The sequence below is a fragment of the Pelodiscus sinensis genome, chromosome 28 (assembly GCF_052426305.1).
Source record: "Pelodiscus sinensis isolate ZL-2025 chromosome 28, ASM5242630v1, whole genome shotgun sequence".
Taxonomy (NCBI): domain Eukaryota; kingdom Metazoa; phylum Chordata; order Testudines; family Trionychidae; genus Pelodiscus; species Pelodiscus sinensis.
The window spans coordinates 10,342,559-10,363,428 of record NC_143079.1 but is presented as its reverse complement, the minus strand read 5'-3'; the positions used below and the strand labels follow the sequence as shown (position 1 = coordinate 10,363,428).

The 20,870-nt window shown below is 42.8% G+C and overlaps 1 protein-coding gene across 1 annotated transcript in view; it reads left to right on the top strand.

Annotated features, from left to right (window-relative positions):
- The first annotated feature begins 929 nt into the window (after positions 1-929).
- Positions 930-20,870, top strand: part of LRRTM4 (leucine rich repeat transmembrane neuronal 4) — a 488,761-nt gene continuing 468,820 nt past the window's right edge. Inside the window, exons 1-2 of the mRNA XM_006114176.5 lie at positions 930-1,616; positions 3,714-5,260. Of these exons, the coding sequence (XP_006114238.1) occupies positions 1,613-1,616; positions 3,714-5,260 (1,551 nt within the window). The 5' untranslated portion in view covers positions 930-1,612. The remainder of the gene's footprint in view (positions 1,617-3,713; positions 5,261-20,870) is intronic.

Here is a 20,870-nt window from a genome sequence, read left to right as displayed (position 1 = left end):
ATTACTTGCAGGAAGCGGGGTGGGGGGAAATGTGTGTAGTCTATAGCATTAACCTATATGTTTTTGCTTATTTGTTAATTGGTTAATTGACTACCCTCTTACATCTGAACAGCAATATGTTACCAGTCCTCATTCTGCTGTGTCTATGTAGGGGCCCTACATAGAAATGGTACATAAAGGTGGTTGGGGGGAGGAGAAACAGGCACAGAAGTGAAGTGCCCAAGATCACACAGCAGGTCAGTGGCAGAGTTAAGAGAAGGAACCAGGTCTCCCACATCCTAGTCCAGTGTCTTAAATACTGCACCACCCTGCTTCTAAACCTGAAAAGGGAATGGTGAAGAAAGTATAAATAACTATGCTTCACTAGCCCTGAATTGGATATTTAACTTTTTATTTTTCTGACAAAAAGCAATTAGCCTAGTGAAGGAATAAAATATTTTCAGTATATTTACATGTAATGTGGTACTTTTAATTAAATTCCCTTTATATGGATGATTGATTTGTATATTTCACAGCCCCTGCTTGGCCATTTCAAAATCACCTTCATTTATAATCTGCAAGTATCCCCTCCCCTTATCCCTTCCCCTGCTGAATAAAGAAAATAAAACAATGTATAATTTACACAAGAAAAATATTCAAGTTTAGAAGGATTTTTTGAGCACATGCAGCTTGCTAAATATGCAGGAAACAGGTGTTTTATTTAGTCTTTTACAGTCACTGCAAGAAAACCATGGCATAAACATTTAATAATCTAGGCAGGGAGATGGGGTAGGGGCGGGAGCGGGGAGAAGCAATCTGTGTCTTTAATTTTCTTTTCTGAAAGGGGAAAGTCTGCATAGCAATGACAGGATCACTTGTTCATGCCTTTAATGTGCGATCTGTTTTCTCCAGTGGAGGGCACTCAGTGTATCGCAAACTAGAACATTAGCACCAACAAGCTCCAGAGCATCATCACTCTCTGGAAAGCCTTCTGAATTAGACAAGAGCTGCCTCTCAGCACAGCTACAACACACTTTAAACCTGACCAGCTAAATGGAGAAAGCTACCCTGCATAGCTTTTAAACAGGGGTCGTCTTCCACAGCACAGGAGGCCTGTCTGCTTCGAGAACTGGAGCGCTGGAGGATGGATTGCTGTGTCTGGGAATGGCAAAAGGCAGCAGAATAAGGGATGCTAGGTACCCGGGAAGATTTTCTTATTCCTGCCAGAGAAGTTGGCTTACCTTCATGGTGTGCTATCGTTTTTACGTGCAGATTGCCAATTAATGCTCTCTCTTCTGTAAAGACTTCCACAATGGCACTGAGAGCTTAGGATCCCCCCCATCTGCTCTGCACCCCTGGTCCTGTCTTCCCCACCCCCCATCCTTTTTCCCTCCCTACCTTCCCTCATCCCCCAAATTCTTGCTTATCCTCTCTGGGGAACTTTGTGTGGGTTACTGGCATGCACGCTGGACGGTGGTGATGTGACTGGCAGCTGTGCTGTGACATGATGGTTTAAGGAAAGGAGACCAAATTAAAAAAAAAAAACACACACACACACACAAAAGCAAGAGTGAAACAGAGGAGAAAACAGCTGGAGGAAGAAAAGGGGGATACGTTTGTGGACGAGAAAAGGATGGGTAAGTGAACTTTTGTTCTATCTTTCTTAGTACAGTTGAAACGGTACCGTATATTTTTTAGTCGGATTATTAGCTGTTCAAGAGGGAGAACAATCTAAACAGCAGCAGTGCATTTCTTTGCTAGGTGACTCACTGTACTTGCTATTATATTTTTAGATCATGTTTCCCCCTTTCCTCCTGCAGTGTTTTTATATGTAATTAATTAAATGCATGCACTGAGTTAAGGACTGCAGAAAGTACATTCACAATCTATGCCACCCACCCACACAGCTCTACATACATAGATAAGTACATATATCTCCATGAGAGAGAGAATCATATAGGGTTTCTTCTGGGTTTATATTCCTATTAAACAAGCCTGTAGATCTGCTATACAGGTTGTCAGGAAGGATGTTTAACACTTTGCAGCTTGTGAGGAACATGTGTGGGGGGAGGATGCAGGGGGGGGGGGGAGAGTGAAGGGCAATGGATTTTGTTGTATATGTGGTTTTGAAAAGCTTCACTCAGTATCTGAAAAGATATCCCTAATGTAGCTGCTAGATTTCCAGCAGTCATTTGCCAGTCTTATTTTTTCAAGTGTGACAGGTTTATCTCCCCCACCCCCACTCCGGTCTGTAATAGCCCAAACATATTTCTGTGCTGCTGTTGGCACATAAGCAATAGTGAAAGATCAGGATTTAAATTAAAAACCTAGCCATTAAAGTGAAAGGCAGAGACATATAGAGGCTTTTTGGATTAGGAATTCTTGCACTAATTGCCTCTTGGTTTAAAATTGGACCATAAGAGTAAATAACTGCAGCACAGGAGTGTGTGTGTGTGTGTGTGTGTGTGTGTGTGTGAGAGAGAGAGAGAGAGAGAGAGACGTGTTCACAAATAATAAAACTATTATTTATACAAGAGATAAATTCTCCTGATGACAGCAAGCAGCCTAATTGTGAGTAAGGTTACAATTCTGAAAAGAGCCAGTGGTCCCAAAATTATTACAGCCTTTGAGAAAGTGTGTGTGTGTGTTGGATTTTCTGATTCTCATGATTATTCAGAGAATGTAGAAAATGTGACTGTGTTCACATAACAGCTTTAATACAGGATAACCAATCTGACATCTGAAATACCAAATATTAAAATCAGCACCAGCGAGGAAGGTTTTCAGATTCCAGTTCACTCTTTAAACTTTGTTGGTTTTGTTGCTCTTAAGTCAACAGTCATATAGAGGTGTGCATATATTTCCATACCGTGTATAAAATACAAACATTAATAGTTATATCTATAAAGAGTTATTAGCTAACGTGTGGATAAATATGCGTGCATCTATATTTTAATGATGGTCATTCTATTTTGAAAAATGCATGTAATAAAACTCATCTTCATATCTGGTCTGGTACAAATGTTATATGATATAGATGCACATCTATGTTTGTGTTACATGTGTATGTATGGAAATGACAAGTACCTGAAATGCAATACCAGAAGTATTATTCAGAAAGCCATTTGGTAAAGCTCAACTCTGCTATTTCATTGTGCAATAAAGACATATTTTAAAGGGAAGGGACAAACTTTATTATACATAATCTGCCTGCTGTGGCTCTTATTTTATATTCATTATTGGAGAGTGGGCTAGGGAAGATTTACATGCAGTTGAGTTTATGAAGGACCATTGTACTTGTTGAACCACGAGAAGCTGTTTCTCATTTCCTTTTCCAAAAGTGCCATGAATTCGGCACAGTGACTTGACAAATATGGGTATTGCTAAAGCCTCAGTTCCTAACGATAAGGCTGTACTAGCTACGTAGAATGCTGATGTGCATGAGAACAAATGACGAGCAAATAGGCTCCCTGTCGTCCGAAGGGGTCATAAATAACACAAAAGTAATTGAATAATAAGAGTGTCGGGGGAATGGGGGTGAGGGAAGCTGGGATAGGCACTCAAAACCACAGACATTTATACAAACAATACTGCAGAAAAGGAGCGAAACAGGTTGTCTTTAAATCAACCATGCCACTAATGCCTTAGCAGAACCCCCATTGACATTAGTAATCTGTGGGTGATTTATTTTAATAGCTTTACAATGGACATTTGTCTTCTTTTTAATATTGTAGGTTTCCATTTAATTAAGCGGCTGAGAGGCATGAGTGTGGGGCTAGTGCTACTGCCGATGGTGCTGTTTCTTATGCTCGCAGGGGCTCAGAGAGCTTGCCCCAAGAACTGCAGATGTGATGGCAAAATTGTGTACTGTGAGTCACATGCGTTCAGAGACATCCCTCAGAATATTTCTGGAGGGTCTCAAGGCTTATCGCTACGGTACAACAGCATCCAAAAGCTTAAATCAAATCAGTTTGCAGGCCTGAACCAGCTCATATGGCTTTATCTTGACCATAATTACATCAGCTCCGTAGATGAGGATGCATTTCAGGGGATCCGTCGGCTGAAGGAATTAATTCTGAGCTCCAATAAAATCACCCATCTGCACAACAAAACCTTTCACCCAGTCCCCAATCTCCGCAATCTGGACCTGTCTTATAACAAGTTGCAGGTGTTGCAATCGGAGCAATTTAAGGGCCTTCGCAAACTCTTGATCCTGCATTTGCGCTCAAATTCATTGAAAACGGTGCCAATCAGAGTTTTCCAAGATTGCCGAAATCTCGATTTTCTGGATTTGGGATACAACCGCCTGCGGAGTTTATCCCGTAATGCTTTCGCTGGTCTCTTGAAGCTTACAGAACTCCACTTGGAGCACAATCAGTTCTCAAAGATCAACTTTGCCCATTTTCCACGCCTCTTCAACCTCCGCTCTATTTATCTGCAGTGGAATAGGATCCGGTCTATTAACCAAGGCTTAACGTGGACTTGGAGTTCCTTGCACAACTTGGATTTATCGGGGAATGACATCACTGGGATAGAACCGGGGACCTTCAAATGCCTGCCCAACTTGCAAAAGCTGAACTTGGATTCCAACAAACTCACCAACATCTCTCAGGAGACCGTCAATGCGTGGATCTCACTAATATCCATCACTCTGTCTGGAAACATGTGGGAATGTACTCGGAGCATTTGCCCTCTTGTTACTTGGCTTAAGAATTTCAAGGGCAATAAAGAAAGCACTATGATATGTGCGGGCCCTAAGCAAATCCAGGGCGAAAAGGTGACTGATGCTGTGGAAACATATAATATCTGTGCTGAAATCCAGGTTGTGGTCACTGAAAGAGCATACCAGCCCCCTAAAACTCCCCAGAGACCTCTCTTTATCCCCAAACCTACTATTTCTAAACTGGAAAGCAATCAAATGACCTCTGTGATGCCCAGTCCTTCTCCAGACTTACCAACCCCTGGAGCAGAACCAGAGTATGAACATGTTTCCTTTCATAAAATTATTGCTGGGAGCGTCGCCCTGTTTCTTTCTGTGGCTATGATTCTGTTGGTTATCTATGTGTCGTGGAAACGCTACCCAGCCAGCATGAAACAACTGCAACAACACTCTCTTATGAAGAGGCGCAGGAAAAAGGCCAGAGAGTCTGAAAGGCAAATGAACTCCCCTTTACAGGAGTATTACGTGGACTACAAGCCGACAAACTCTGAGACCATGGATGTATCAGTTAATGGATCTGGGCCCTGCACATTTACCATCTCTGGCTCCAGGGAATGTGAGGTATGAACCATGATCCTCCTAAAACCATTTCAGCTGCTGAGAAGGAGAGGTAAATGTTTGAAGCTCTTTAGGTGTATCTAATCACTAGAAAGATTAATGAGCCTTTTTTGCTTTTGGGTTTGCTCAGTGTGAAAGGTCATTTAATTAAATTACAACATCAGGGAAGTGACAGTGGCTATTTTCAACAGTTTTAACTTGAAAGAAGTTTATTCAAAGAGGAGATGAAGTTGGAATAAATAACCGTGTTAAAGGCATTTGAGGCCTGATTCTGCTCTTGCATGTGCCCCTTTTACGCTAGTATTACTCTATAGGCTTTACGGAGTCACTACTAATTAGGTGTAAATGGGAGGGGATTAAGATCGTTGCTATTTAAAAGAGTACAGATAGAAGAGTAGTATTAAAGTGTTTATACCAGGATTTATATCAGATCACATCACATTTGACCCATTTGAAAATGGAGTCATTAAAAATGATGCTGATCCCAACATTTCCACATTTGGAAAACTTGATCCCAACATTTCCACATTTGGAAAACTTGATCCCAACATTTCCACATTTGGGACCATGGTAGTTAAGCACTGCTTAAGGGGTTGGTTGAATAAGGATGGATTTAAGTCTTTGTTTATGTGCTTTGCTGAGCTGAGGTCTTGAAGGCCCAAATCATAAGATACATTTGCAAGTGCCTGATATTTTTGCTGTAAACTTTGAGCTGGTGGGCGATGGTCCAATGTGGCATAGAGCAGATACGCCTCACTTGTGACCAAGAGGGTGGTGTTCTTTTATGCCAGATATCAGTTTGGTTCTGAGCGTATAGAAGATACAGTCAGGAACTGTTATCATTGTCTGCATCCCAAAATCCTTAAACTTTGTCAGCTTAATGTTGAGCAGTCACAGAGACTTTCTGTAGTTAATAGAACATGGATAATAAAACGGGGAAGGGCGCTTTTGATCACCACTGCTCATTTATACATGGTAAAAAGGCTTTATGTGGTTACATTTTAACAGTGTCTCCTATTAGCAACTTACTTGGTGTTATGTGCTCTTTATTGGTACTAAAGCAATGGTGGATCATGTCTGTGGAGACTCAGCCAGAAAACTTGAGGTGTGTATTGTGCCTGGTTCACATCCTTCTTCCTCCCACTTATACGGATGGGTCAGGAGTTTAGCCAGTCTCTTTGTCAACCAGACCTGTATAAATATTAAGGTTGGGTAATTTTAAAAGTGGTTCTGGTGAGCAACTGGAAACACTTTCCAAGGGCCTGTTCTTTAGAGGCAAGTTATTCAGTACTTTCTGAAAATCAGGCTCTTTTAAGGTGTCTCAGTTTGGGCACTCACCACTTTTGCTTTTGGCTTAGGAGGCTGATGAGGAAAAGTGAAAGGCTGTGATTAGTGGTTATTTTTCTTAGCACGACATCCCCGTTGATAATGAATGTCCTGTTATATCCATCATTGCCATCAAAAGTAATTGAGAAAGAAAGATGCAAATTCTGCTCTCAGCAACACCAATGGAAAACAACCGGACTTGATAGAATTACACTGGTTTGGACTGGGGTCTGTTCTCTCAAAGGTTTTATACCAGTGTAGTTTATTTAACTTCAGTGACACTCCTTTTTATTTATACCAGAGTAACTCAGGAGAATTAGGTCCCTTTAAGGCCTGATTCAAAGCCCCCTGAAATCAAAGAAATTACTACAATGGCTTTAGTGCACAGAAGATCCTACATGTTTGAAGTCATTTTAGGTTTAAAAATAGACTATACTGGTATGTGTTCATGGCATCCAAATGGAAAGTTATAGGTCTCTGGGCAATTAAGGGAGGGAATTTCAGGGCCAGATTTGACAAATTCTACATGCTGACTTGTACCCTAATACAGTGTTTCTCAACCTTTTTTTTATAAAGTACCCCTTTAAAAAAACAAGTACCCCCAATACCTACAGTTTTCAGAGCACAATTTTTTTTCCAACCATTGCGACATATTTGTTTAAACAACTTATCATAGCCCGGTGGGTGATGAAATTTTTGGGTGTAAAAAGTAGAAAAATTATAAAGTGCTGTAAAACGTAAACAAAAATTCAGTTTTCTCCAAATTTCAGTTGTGTTGACGTACCCCCCCCCCCCCCAGACTTCTCTCGAGACCCCTCAAGGTACTTGTACCACTGGTTGAGAAACACTGCACTAGTGAGAAATTAAAGGCCAAGAGGATATCAGGCCACTGTGAGCTTGCAATACATTGTTTTAATATGTTTGCAATTGATTGCTTTGCAAAGAAAAATAATTGAAGCAAGATTTCCAATGTTTGTTATAAAAGATGGTAAATGCAACATAACTTTGACAACAAGTTGTCAAATCTTATGCTGCAGTTAGAAGGCTTTGATAACGGAATACTGATGTGTTCACAGTCGAGCTATAGACATTCAGATACATATAAACAGTGATGAGATTTAATACAAATGTATGTAATTGGAACATTTGCACCCTCTTTAAATGCACTCTCACAGAGTGATCTAGATTTTCAGCTGCTGTAGCTCAGGGGAGCACCTCGGCCTGCTGTAGAAATACGTACATTTTCATCAGCTGAGAATCCAGCCCTGTCATTCCTGAAAATCACTTGTGTATTTTAGATACTGGAGAAATGTTCTGACTCCTAAATGTGTGCACTGGAGAAATGTAGATTTATTGGGTCACATCCAGGGTCTGACCTATAGTTTTCCCCTTGGAGATAAGCATTCATAAAGGTCCTCCTTTATGATCTTCAGGCTACATTCTGCTGTTACACCATTGCAAGTCTGGAATTACCAATTCTGATTTGAACCTATATTAGTTAAAGCAGAATTTGACTCTCTATATCAAGGACTATTTAAGTGGAAGATAGGGGATATGAGGCCAAGAAGGAAAATGTTAACCAGCTTTAACTAGTGTTTCCTGCTTAGCTGGATGAGTGATATTTTTGTTGTCACTAACTAAGCAGTCTTGAAGAACGTTGAAGAGGTAAATGGCAGAGGAAAATCAAAATATAGACCATACGTTAAGGTTAGAGGCATGATAGAAATCACATAGTCCTGCATTTTGAATTGGTAGAGGAACTGTCTACAGACCAGACCCTCGCTGATGTAAATTGTTATGGTTCCATTTGACTTCAGTGGAATGAGGCTGAAAATCTTGCCTTACATTCATGTTATTTCATCCATTCCAAAGTAAGGACCTCAGATAATCACATGAGTTGTGGTCTTCCAAAGACATTAATAACCTTTGTTCATGTGAACCATCCTATTCTTCATTTCTCCTTAAAACTCACCTGTGCTGTGATCCCAATAAGACACTAGACAAGGGCTGGGCAACTGGTGTGTGCCAGCCACTGCTTTTCATGCCAATCACATCCCTCTCTCTGTTTCTTACGTCTCTTCTTGTAGCTAACGTTTCTCTTCTGATACTTGGCCTGTAAGTTGTTTGGGGACAGAGGCTGCCTGTTCACTGTTGCCTGTGTAACACTCACACTATGGAGTACCAGTCCAATATTAAGTAAGAATTTGCTTCATTGGTTCTACCCATGTGAGTAAAGTTAAGCATGTACGTATTTGCAAGGCTCAGGCTATAGACTGTGTATTTTGTGGGCCTGATAATCAGCTGGTGTTAAAGCAGTGAAGTGACACTGAAATCCATGGAGGCATTTCAGTTTGCAGCTGTTGTGAATCTGGCCCTGTATTTGCACGACAGTTTAGTGAACATGAGCGTTTTTAGCACAGAAGATTCAGGAAGACATTAAAACACCTGATCACTGAAGACACATGCAGCATCCATAAGCCCCCACTGAAATACTATCCTCGGCTTGGATTTAACATTCTTCGTCTCCATAGCTACCAGGTGCCACTTGTAAAAGGGTAGATATACACCACGCAGCACTTACAAATTGGAAATAAAAACCGTAGTATCTTAAGCAGTACAAGGTTTCATAATAGGGGGCGGAGAAGGGAGTGGAATATAGTATTAATAATTAAATACTCAGGCAGAAAGACTTCTGAAAGGACTCTTATTTTGTAAGAGAGAGCCATAACTCTCAGGGCCGTCATTTCCCACAGGTCTGACTGGCTCATTCGTGGTGCCCAAGCTCAGCTTTCACAAAGAATAAAGATTTAGAGGAAAAAGAAGGTCAGGTGCTCATAATAAAGCGCCAGTATTTTAAGGACACATTGAAGTTGCTCAACTTCTTTATTGATTTTACTGTTTTTTTTCCTTTAAATCTTTGTCAGACTCCAAAAATCCTTAGATGTAAAAGCAACCATCTTCTCACTTGAAAAATGTGTGTTCTGCAGGAAGAGAACGATGAATTAACTATCTCATTGCATTACAATCTGGGGAGTGTGCTGGCATGTTCTAACAATGGGAGTTATTGGGTGATGTCCATGCCTGGGGTACGGCTGTATAGGCTTAGTAGGGTCACCCGTTGTTTTAGCTGAACAATACCATGACTAGACATGCCCACTAAGCTACACAGGTAGCTTCTGTGTTTGCTCACACATAACATGTACTGAAATGATGCACCTAGGTCCTCATTTAGGTCCTGATGTAGCAGAGCAACAAATCAAGTCAGTCAAGCCAGTGATTCCAGCAGAACTATTCACATGCTTAAAACAGGGTGTTCCACAGTGTCCTAGAGAATTAGCGCCAGATCCTGCAAACGGGGGAGTAATTAACAAGGTCACATTTTCAAAATGGGCTTTTTTATGTGAAACAAGGAGAATTACCTCTCATTTTACAGACGCAGAGCCAGATTCATACCCATTGTAAATGGCTGCAACCCCACTGGGATCGATGGTCGACAGTGTTTTATGCAGTTGTCTGGCAAGGCTTCTGATTTTGGTTCATACCATCCTGTTTGCAGGCTGCAGCGAGCTTCTTTGGGCATTTGCTATGTTTGCCCGAGCGTGAACATACTCTCTCATTTGTACACTACTGTTTGCATCTTGACAGTGAAAAGGCAACTGTATCAGCCCAATTATATTATGCTACACATAACACGTACCATACAGATATACATTGACATGGGAAGCAAAAGAAAAGCAAACAAACAAACCTATTTCTAGTGAATGTTTCCTTACCTACTGCTCCTTACCCTTTGGCAGATATTTAACACAAGGCCTCTGCACCAGGTAGGTTGCATTTTAGTCCTGGAAATAGGCCTTTTGTTGGAACATAAGTGATGTATACAGGACTTCTGTGGAAAAATAAGTTCCTGGAAGATAGTTCTATCAATTGCTATTGAGAAGGGTTGGTTATTCTAACCTCTGTTTGCCAGAAGCTGGAAATGAGTGATAGGGAATGGATTATTTGATGATTCCCTGTTCTGTTTATTTCCTCTAGAGCAGTCAGCATTAGCCCTTGTCAGAAGACAGATAGATATATCTTCACTTGCTGCTCCAGAGATCAATCTTCTGGTATTTGATTTAGCGGGTCTAGTAAAGACCTGCTAAATCAAACGCTGAGGGTGGCTCTAGTCAGCACTGGTACTCTTTGCAGTCATGAGCAGTAAGGGAAGCCAATGGGAACGTTCGCTTCCATTGGCCTCCCTCTGTGAAAATTGCACCACGTTCAGCTTAAGGTGAATGTATTTTATGTAGCTGCAGTTGCATACTTTAATCTGACTTTCTAGGTCCAGTGTACACCTGGCCTTTGGTTTCAACCAGTATAGTCGTACTTAACCATTAATAACCGGCTGCTGTTGTGAAGACCAGGTCTTTAATAGGGTTCAAAAAAGTACTAGCTAACTTCATGGGGGTCAAGTCCATCAATACTTATTACTATTAGACAGAATGAGTAGGAATGGTGTTCCTAGCCTCTGTTTGTCAGAGGGTAAAAATGGATGACAGGAGAGGGATCACTTGACGATTCCCTGTTCTGTTCACTCCCTCTGGGGCACCTGATACTGGTCACTTTGGAAGACAGGACACTGGGCTAGATGGACCTTTGGTTTGACCCAGTATTGCTGTTATGTTTTTATGTTCTTAACTTAGTTTTGGCCAGTAAAAACCTCTGTAAAAACTAAAGAACCTTATTTTTAAAGATAACTTTAAGTTCTAATGTAAAAATAGCTTCATCACGTCTGTTCCCCTGTGAGAGAGGCTTAGCTGCTCTTTTTTTGATAACAAACCAAGACCATACGGCTTTTGACTCCTGTTATCTGCATTAGCTTTGCATGGCTATAACTCAGTGAACTTGAGTCTCTTCATTCTTGTGCAGGTAGATACATGATTATACCCCATTCTTCTTCCTAATGTACCTGCAACATGTGTCATGTGACCAGGATTCATCATCAAATTTGGCTCACTGGTTGGATCATTAGCTTCCCTGACCCAGGCCAGGCACTGATGGGGAGAGTGACAAGAACGCTGATCCGTGTCCCTCCTTATCCCATTGAAGGCACATAAGACTACTTAAGTGTCACTAGGGGTGTGTCTAGACTATAGGGTTTTGTCGACAAAAGTGGACTGTTGTCAACAAAACTGTACCTGCGTCTACACTGCTGCTGAGTTCTGTCAACATAACATCGACAGAACTCAGCAGTTTTGTCGACGGCTGTAAACCTCATTCTATGAGGGATAACGCCTTTTGTCGACAGAGTTCTGTCGACAGAAGGAGTTATTGCATCTACACTGTCCTTTGCAGCTTGCTTTGTCAACAGAAAGCGGCTTGCTTTGTCAACAGAATTGGATGTAGTCTAGATGCTCTTTGTCGACAGAAGCTTTGTCGATAGTATCTGTCGACAAAACTCCTGTCAACAAAAGCCTGTAGTCTAGACGTACCCCTGGGAATAATTTGAAGATCCGGGGGTCAGCTGGTAGTAAGGAAAGGCTTCATATGGCCTGCGAACATATGGTGATGTCAAGAAGGTAAGAAACCAACTTGACTTGTGAACCTCAGGGCAGGTTTGCCAGGCCGCAGTTATATATATTTTCATTGTTAACTGAGCGGTTGATGTGAAAAATGTTGAGACATAATTAACTTTGAAACATAATTAACTTGGAGCCCCACAATGTCACTTTTACAAATTCTTTTTTGCAGTCTAACCACATTTCATCAGCTGACAAACAAGCCCAACTGTTCAGGTAGAACAGCATCTTATGCCTTATGCTCTTGTGCTTTTCACTGGAGTGAAAGCCAAAGCACTTGTCATTCTCAATGATACATACTAAATCAGTCACATGAAATAATACTCATTCAGCATTTCACTCCCTCCCTTGCCATTGGATAGACTCGCTAAAGGTATGTGCGCCAGTTGAGATACTGTGAGCCTGTGCCTTTTAAGCCTAATTCAAAAGGAAATATTGACATACTAGTGACATTTATTATTTATTTATTTAAGTACTAACAGTGTTTTATATAAGAGACACATATTAAAACATGTTAGACCTAAGGCTCTGTTACAGTCTAAGGTTGTAATTCTGCAAAGATTTCAATGTGCACTTAACTTGGCAGCAGTGAGATCGATCTTATACATCATGGTAAGTATGTGTCCTCACCGGATCATGGCATAAAAACAGAGAGAAAATGGAACGCTATTGGCAAACCCCAAGGAGACCATGACTTGTAGGATTTTAAACAGTTGTTGCTCTTCATACTTGTTTACTTCTTGTGGAGTGAATCTACTGCCAAGAGAATAATGGCTTGGGGAAATGGGATAAGAAATGTATTTCATACCTCCGAGAAGCAATGCAGCTCTGTCTGGTGTCCTTGGGCAGACTCCTCTCTGCCACTGGCTAGCAAACTGCAGACGTCATCCAGCAGAGAAATAGTTTCTCAGTGGTGATTCTCTGGTAAGGAGACCATGGCACTTTATATGGGGCCTATTAGCATAGTATATGAGCACTTCATGATAGTCAATCTCCCAACACACCTGCGTGGGAGGTCAGTGCTATTCTTCCCATTTTACAGAAGGGCAACTGAGGCACACACTGACTTGCCCAAGGTCCCACAGGAAGCCTGTGATGGAGCAAGAAATTTGACTCCTGGTCTCCTAAGTCTCATGGTTGTACCCTAACCACTGGACAACCCTTACTGTTTAACCATGTTGCCAATAGACATAGACTTTAAGGTCAGAAGGGACCATTATGATCATCAAAAAGCAAACAATTCCGCTGTGTAGGAAAGATAGAAAATATGGCAAAAGACCAGCTTGGCTTAACAAGGAGATCTTGCATGATCTCAAAATAAAAAAGGAGTCATATAAAAAATGGAAACTAGGACAACTAACAAAGGATGAATATAAGCAAGCAACACGGGAATGCAGGGGCAAGATTAGAAAGGCAAAGGCACAAAATGAGATCAAACTAGCTACAGGCATAAAGGGAAACAAGAAGACCTTTTATAAATACATTAAAAGCAAGAGGAAGACCAAGGACAGGGTAGGCCCACTGCTTAGTGAGGAGGGAGAAGCAGTAACAGGAAACTTGGAAATGGCGGAGATGCTCAATGACTTCTTTGTTTCGGTCTTCACCGAGAAGTCTGGAAGAGTGCCTAACGTAGTGAATACAAGCAGAGAGAGGGTAAGTTTAGAAGATAGGATACACAAAGAACAAGTTAAAAATCACTTAGGAAAGTTAGATGTCAGCAAGTCACCAGGTCCTGATGAAATGCATCCCAGGATACTCAAGGAGCTGATAGAGGAGGTATCTGAGCCTTTAGCTATGATCTTTGAAAAATCATGGCAGACAGGGGAGATTCCAGAAGACTGGAAAAGGGCAAATATTGTACCCATCTATAAAAAGTGGAATAAGAACAACCCAGGAAACTATAGACTGGTCAGTTTAACGTCTGTCCCAGGGAAGATAATGGAGCAGGTAATTAAGGAAATCATATGCAAACACTTGGAAGGTAATAAAGTGATAGGGAATAGCCAGCATGGGTTTATGAAGAACAAGTCATGCCAAACTAATCTGATAGCTTTCTTTGATAAGATAACGAGCCTTGTGGATAAGGGAGAAGCGGTGGATGTCATATACCTAGACTTTAGTAAGGCATTTGATACGGTCTCGCATGATATTCTTATTGATAAACTAGGCAAATATAACTTAGATAGGGCCACGATAAGGTGGGTGCATAATTGGCTGGATAACCGTAGTCAGAGAGTTGTTGTTAACGGTTCTAAATCCTGCTGGAAAGGGATAGCAAGTGGAGTTCCTCAAGGGTCTGTTTTGGGACCCGTACTGTTCAATATCTTCATCAATGATGTAGATATTGGGATAGAGAGTACGCTTATTAAGTTTGCAGATGATACCAAACTGGGTGGGGTTGCAACTTCTTTGGAGGATAGGGACATAATTCAAAATGACCTTAGAAAGTTAGAGAAATGGTCAGAGGTAAACAGGATGAGGTTTAATAAAGAGAAATGCAAAGTGCTCCACTTAGGAAGGAACAATCAGTTCCATACATACAAGATGGGAAGCGACTGTCTAGGAAGGAGCATGGCAGAAAGGGATCTAGGGGTCATAGTGGACCACAAGTTGAATATGAGTCAACAGTGTGATGCTGTTGCAAAAAAAGCAAATATGATTCTAGGTTGTATCAACAGGTGTGTTGTAAGCAAAACTCGTGAAGTCATTCTGCCGCTCTACTCTGCACTAGTTAGGCCTCAGCTGGAGTACTGTGTCCAGTTCTGGGCGCCACATTTCAAGAAAGATGTGGAGAAATTGGAAAGGGTACAGAGAAGAGCGACAAGAATGATTAAAGGTTTAGAGAACATGACCTATGAAGCCAGGCTTCATGAACTGGGCTTGTTTAGTTTGGAAAAAAGAAGATTAAGGGGGGACATGATAGCGGTTTTCAAATATCTAAAAGGGTGTCACAAGGAGGAAGGCGAAAATTTGTTCCTCTTGGTTTCTGAGGACAGGACAAGGAGTAATGGGCTTAAAGTGCAGCAGGGGAGGTTTAGATTGGACATTAGGAAAAAATTCCTAATTGTCAGGGTGGTCAAATATTGGAATAAATTGCCAAGGGAGGTGGTGGAATCTCCCTCTCTGGAGATATTTAAGAACAGGTTAGATAGACATCTGTCAGGGATGGTGTAGACGGAGCTTGATCCTGCCTTGAGGGCGGGGGGCTGGACTCGATGACCTCTTGAGGTCCCTTCCAGTCCTATTATTCTATGATTCTATCTAGTCTGACCCTCTGCACAGTGCAGGCCACAGAATCTCACCCACCCCCTCCTAGAATAATCCTCTCACCTATATCTGGTTACATCTGTTAAGCTCTTGCAAGAGGTTGATAATTAAATAACATGCCTCTCTCAAAGTGCCTTTAGAGTTCAAATCTCAGCTGTGCATGTTTGTGATAATTTTCTATCAACCAATAGATATCTGTAAATCTTAACCTCTATGAGTTACAGGCAAGAGTTACACAGTATAAATACATGATCAGGCCTCTATATTATAGATACATATTTTGACATGAGAAATCCTCGTGTGCTTTGTTTATAGCACCATTGACTTCCTGGTACTTGGTCATTTCAAGCCAGGTATTTTAGGACTGAACACAGATGGGTTGCAGCGGTAAACATTTTAGACACTAATCAGCTTTTATCACATCTGCCTGTGCTGCAGCCAAATAAGTGAGATTGCTTGTGGCCCTCCCTGTGTATACAAAAAAGCAAAATGGATCAATTCCCAGTGAATTCCATGAAGCTCCGGCCACTTTACCTAGCAACGGGGGTACAGCTGTCACTGGGGCAGGAAGACCGGGGAAGTGGGAGGGGGCAGGGGAATATGGGGGAGGGCTCTGTAATGAATTAGTTTTGCCATGTGCCATTAAGCTGCAATGGGAGAATGCAGAGAAGTGGAACACTCTACTTGGTGGAGATATCAGCCGTACTCCTGCTAGGCTGTCTCTGTGAGAGGCACTGCAGATGCAAATCCAAGCTGAGGGGAGAAAGGAAAGGCCAGGGGATAATGATGATCTATAATCAGCCGCTCTCCACAGTGCATTCTGTCTGCAATAAATCCCTGCCATTGTTTACATGAGAGACAAGATAGGAGAGGGAGAATCTTTTCTTGGATCAGCTTTTGTTGGTGAGAGCAAGAAGCGTTTGAATCACCCAGGGCTCTTTTTCAGGTGATGCTTTAGATTGTGGAGCCCAGCAGTTCTCCACCAGGGGCCGAGGGCTCCCGGAGAGTGCCACAAGCAAGTTTCAGCAGGTCTCTCAAAAGAAGCTGGAGAGCAGGACACACTGGAGGCCCAGGGCTGAAAGCCAAATCCCAAGTAACTTAGCTTAATGGGGGCCCCAGTGGTGTGGGGCCCTGGGCAGCTGACCTGCTTGCTACCCCCTAACACTGACCCTGGCTTTTAATCTATTGAAAACACAGAAAAAGTGTTGTTGTGGCCACAGGTGGGACATGGAATTTTATAGATTGTGTGGGGGGGGGGGGCAGTGGGGCTGACAGCCTCATGGGGCCTCTGAGCAAGGTGGGGAGGAGGGGCTGCTCCAGGACTACAGGAGGGCGGGGCCTCAGTCAGAAAAGGCGGGGCAGAGGCTAGCCATCCCTCAGCACCTCCCCGAGAGCGCTGCACCTCCCCCAGTCAGCTCTCAGTGCTGCCCGGACACCGTTATGTGGGCAGCTGCTTAAAGGGCCTGAGGCTGTCACCACTACTGCAGTACTGGCAGCTGTGCCTGGGAACTCTGGGCCCTTTGGTATCTCCGGGTCTCAGAGCAGTCGCCTCCCCCTATCGGCAGGCCTAGAGGGGGCCTCTCAGAAAGAAAAAGGTTGTGATCCCTTGGCAAGCTGAAATGTCATTGGTAGGGCACTGGAAGTTAGAATGCACTAAATCCTCTCTAAAAGAGGACACCAAATGAAATTAATGGGTAGCAGGTTTAAAACTAATAAAAGAAAGTTCTTCTTCACACAGCGTGTAGTCAACCTGTGGAACTCCTTGCCAGAGGAGGCTGTGAAGGCTAGGACTATAACAGAGTTTAAAGAGAAGCTAGATAATTTCATGGAGGTTAGGTCCATAAAAGGCTATTAGCCAGGGGATAAAATGGTGTCCTTGGCCTCTGTTTGTCAGAGGCTGGAGAGAGATGGCAGGAGACAAATCGCTTGATCATTGTCTTCTGTCCACCCTCTCTGGGGCACCTGGTGCTGGCCACTGTCGGCAGACAGGATACTGGGCTAAAGGACCTTTGGTCTGACCCAGTACGGCCGTTCTTATATTCTTATGTTCTTATGTTCTAAGCTTTGTGATTTAAGCCCATAGCACTGATGGTAACATGGCTTCACCCACACAGTGAACAGCACCATCTGAACTTGTTGAAAGGGGAAAACACACTGTGACTGGATGAGGGGGGATGTTTTCTAAGCACTGGGCTTATGTGGCTTTATTGGAACAAGGTAAATTAAAAGAAAAAAAATCAGTGTTAACGTGACAGCTACAGATATTGAAGTCCCGGGGAATAATGAGGACTAAATCTATATTTGCCATGTTGAAAGTCTCAGCACCGAGATCAAGGACCCGTGTCCAGGAAGTCGGAACTGCCTGTGGCAGGTGACACTCTAAGTCAGGCAAGAGGCATATTGGCAAGATTTGTGTGTGGGCTCTTGAACTAGTTATTCCTCATTTTATATCCATTCGGTGGCTATGAAATACCCACTTTTTATAGAGGACTTTCTATTTGTCACTGTCAAAGCACTTCAGGTGAATAGTGTTATCCCTGTTCTACAGAAAGCAAAACAGGGGCCCAGAAGGGATCCCATGTGCTGCCGGGTACAGAGCAGGCTAGAGGCAGAACTAGGAACTAAGCGCAGGGCTCTTCTGTTATAGATCAGAGTCCTGTCTACCTCTAGTTTCAATGCCTGCCTGCTTGGCTTCTTTCACTGATTTGGGGCTCGATTATAAAGTAAGGTATTTCTAAATTACAATATTTCTTTGATCATACAAAAGAGACAAACCCCTTTCAGTTAAATAGCCCTGGAATATATTACATTTTCCTATCTGAGATAGTTCTAGACCAAAACCTCTATATTTAACTGTTCCCAAACTAGGGAGAGCAGGTCAGGTAGAAGCAAGAACTCAGGTTGGGGGCATTTTACTCTTGGATCTGCCATATGTCACTTCTTGTGTGTGCTTTGGTTTCCCCTCCCACCCTTTGTTTTATCTGTGAACACTCTGAACTTATTTCTACAGCACCTAAAATAATCTCTGAACTCTCCCCACACACACACTTTTGTTGGAGCCTTTCGGCAGATAGCAATCATTATCCAGAGATGACGACATCAGACTACCAACTGCCATCATCAAAGGGTGTGTCCACACTGCATTTGGACATCCGTGGCTGGACTGTGCCCACTGACTTGGGCTATAAGGCTGTTTAATTGCAGCATAGACCTTTGGGCTCCGACCTTCCTATCTGTCTGACCAAGCCTCAACCCAAGCCCAAATGTCTCTGCTGATATTACACAGCCCCTTAGGCTGAGCGTTATGACCATGGCCCAGCCGCAGATTTTTAACTGCAGTGTAGACATAACTGAAAATTCTTGGCCTCATCTACAAGCCCTGTGCAGCTCTGCCAGGCCTGTATTGTGATTTAGCCATTTACATCCTCAGCCTCGATCCTTTCTGTGATGCCAGTCAAGCTTATCACATCCCTGTATCCACCCCTGAACCAGCGCCATGCACATTTTAACCTGCACCGAGCCTCTGTGAGCTGCAGAGGAGAGGTTGAGGCCCTTTGGTTCACCGAAACCTCCATTCATTTTCAACATCTATGTGTACAATTGTGGACAGCTGCCCGGAACCTCAGCTGAATTTCTCTCTCAGATGGTATGGAAGCCATTGGAAAACGAATGCCTAAGCAGCAGAAATTAAGCAAGAAAGCTTTGAAAAGCTGACCTGTCTCATACTTATCTCATTGCTTCTCCGAAGATCAAAGTGTATGGGTAGGAACAACCTGCTCATTTTGACTCAACAGCCTGCTTTTATTTCACACTACCATCTGCTGTTAAGAGATAATGACTAGTTTTAAGTCATGCTTCAAGGCAAAAGGCACAGAGGGGGAAAAAGTTAAGTGTTACATTTCATCCTCTAGTCCCCCCTGCTGAAAAAAAAAAGAAAAGAAATTGGCAAGATGCTTCCTGATTCAGTATGGCAGTGGTCCCCAACCTTTTGGGGCTGCCGGGACCCCGGGGGCGGGGCCACTCACACGCTGCGCGTCCGGGACCGGCACCACACATGTGCTGCGCGCCGGGGGTGGTGCCGGTCCAGATCATGTGGTGGGTGCATATAAATGCCCCGGAGGGCGCCATGGTGCCCGTGAGCACTGCGTTGGGTACCACTGCAATATGGTGTAGCTTCCCCACCTCCAGGTGCACCATCTCTGAATTCTGAGCTGCAGTCGAACCCTATTAGTCCAATCACCCTCAATAATAATTATGCTTATTTAAGTCATGGCTAACTAATATGAGATCCCACCCCTCCCCCACCCCAATTCCCTTATTTATCTGAGTGCTTTCAACATGAAATATAGGGTTGAACTTTGAGAATATGGGTATTGACTGTGGTCATCCTTAAAATAAACAAACCATAGCTTTTCAATTGTCTGACAGATGGATCGATCCTTCATTACAAAGGTTTGCTGGGTAAGATTGTATGGCCTTTATTATGCAGGAAATGGAACTAGATTATCATGGTAGAAAGAAAGAAAGAAAGAAAGAAAGAAAGAAAGAAAGAAAGAAAGAAAGAAAGAAAGAAAGAAAGAAAGAAAGAAAGAAAGAAAGAAAGAAAGAAAGAAAGCTTTCTTTCTTTTCTTACTATAGTATCTAAGGGCTTCCTAAGGATTTAAAGATGGAAATTCAAATAACTATCTTTCTTCCTTGTCAGTTTGTAAGATAAATAGTTTGATTTGTTTGTAGTGATTTTTTATTGTTTGTATGTATATATCCATGTAAATAAGATTTCTCTGTATGGCTATGTCTAGACTGCAAGCCTCTTTCGAAAAAGAGCATCTAGACTGCAAGTGGAACTTTCGAAAAAGCAAGCTGCTTTTTCGAAAGGCAGTCTGGACGCTCTCTTTTGAAAAACCCCTGTTTGCATTCAAGAACGCCTTTTTTCGAAAGAGCACTTTCGAAAAAAGGCGTTCTTCCTCGTAAAATGAGGTTTACCACCGTGCCCTCTGTCCCCTCATGCCCGGACCCCACGCCCCCACCCTGCTCCTGCATTGCCCCCCGCTGAGACCCTGCATCCCCAACCCACTCCTGCACCCTGCCCTGTGGCCAGACACTACTCCCAGCCTGCTCCTGCACCTTACCTCCAACCCTGACCTTGTACTCCGACCCCCTCCTGTGCACCACCTTCCACCCAGATCCTGTACTCCAACCCTATCCTATTCACTGTCCTTCACACTACACCCCTCATTTATGTCCCCACCTCAGAGCCTAGGGGCGTCCATAAAATCCACTAACCCTGAAATCCCAGAAGCATAAATCTCACCCATAAGAAGCCCTAAACCTCAGTCCTCCCTGTTGCTCCCCATCACTCCAAGGGGCTGGATGGCCAGAGGAGGGAGATGTCTCAGTTGGGGGCCACATCAGTAAGGGGGGGTAGAGAGTTTTTTCACTTCTCACTTGTGTGGTCCCCA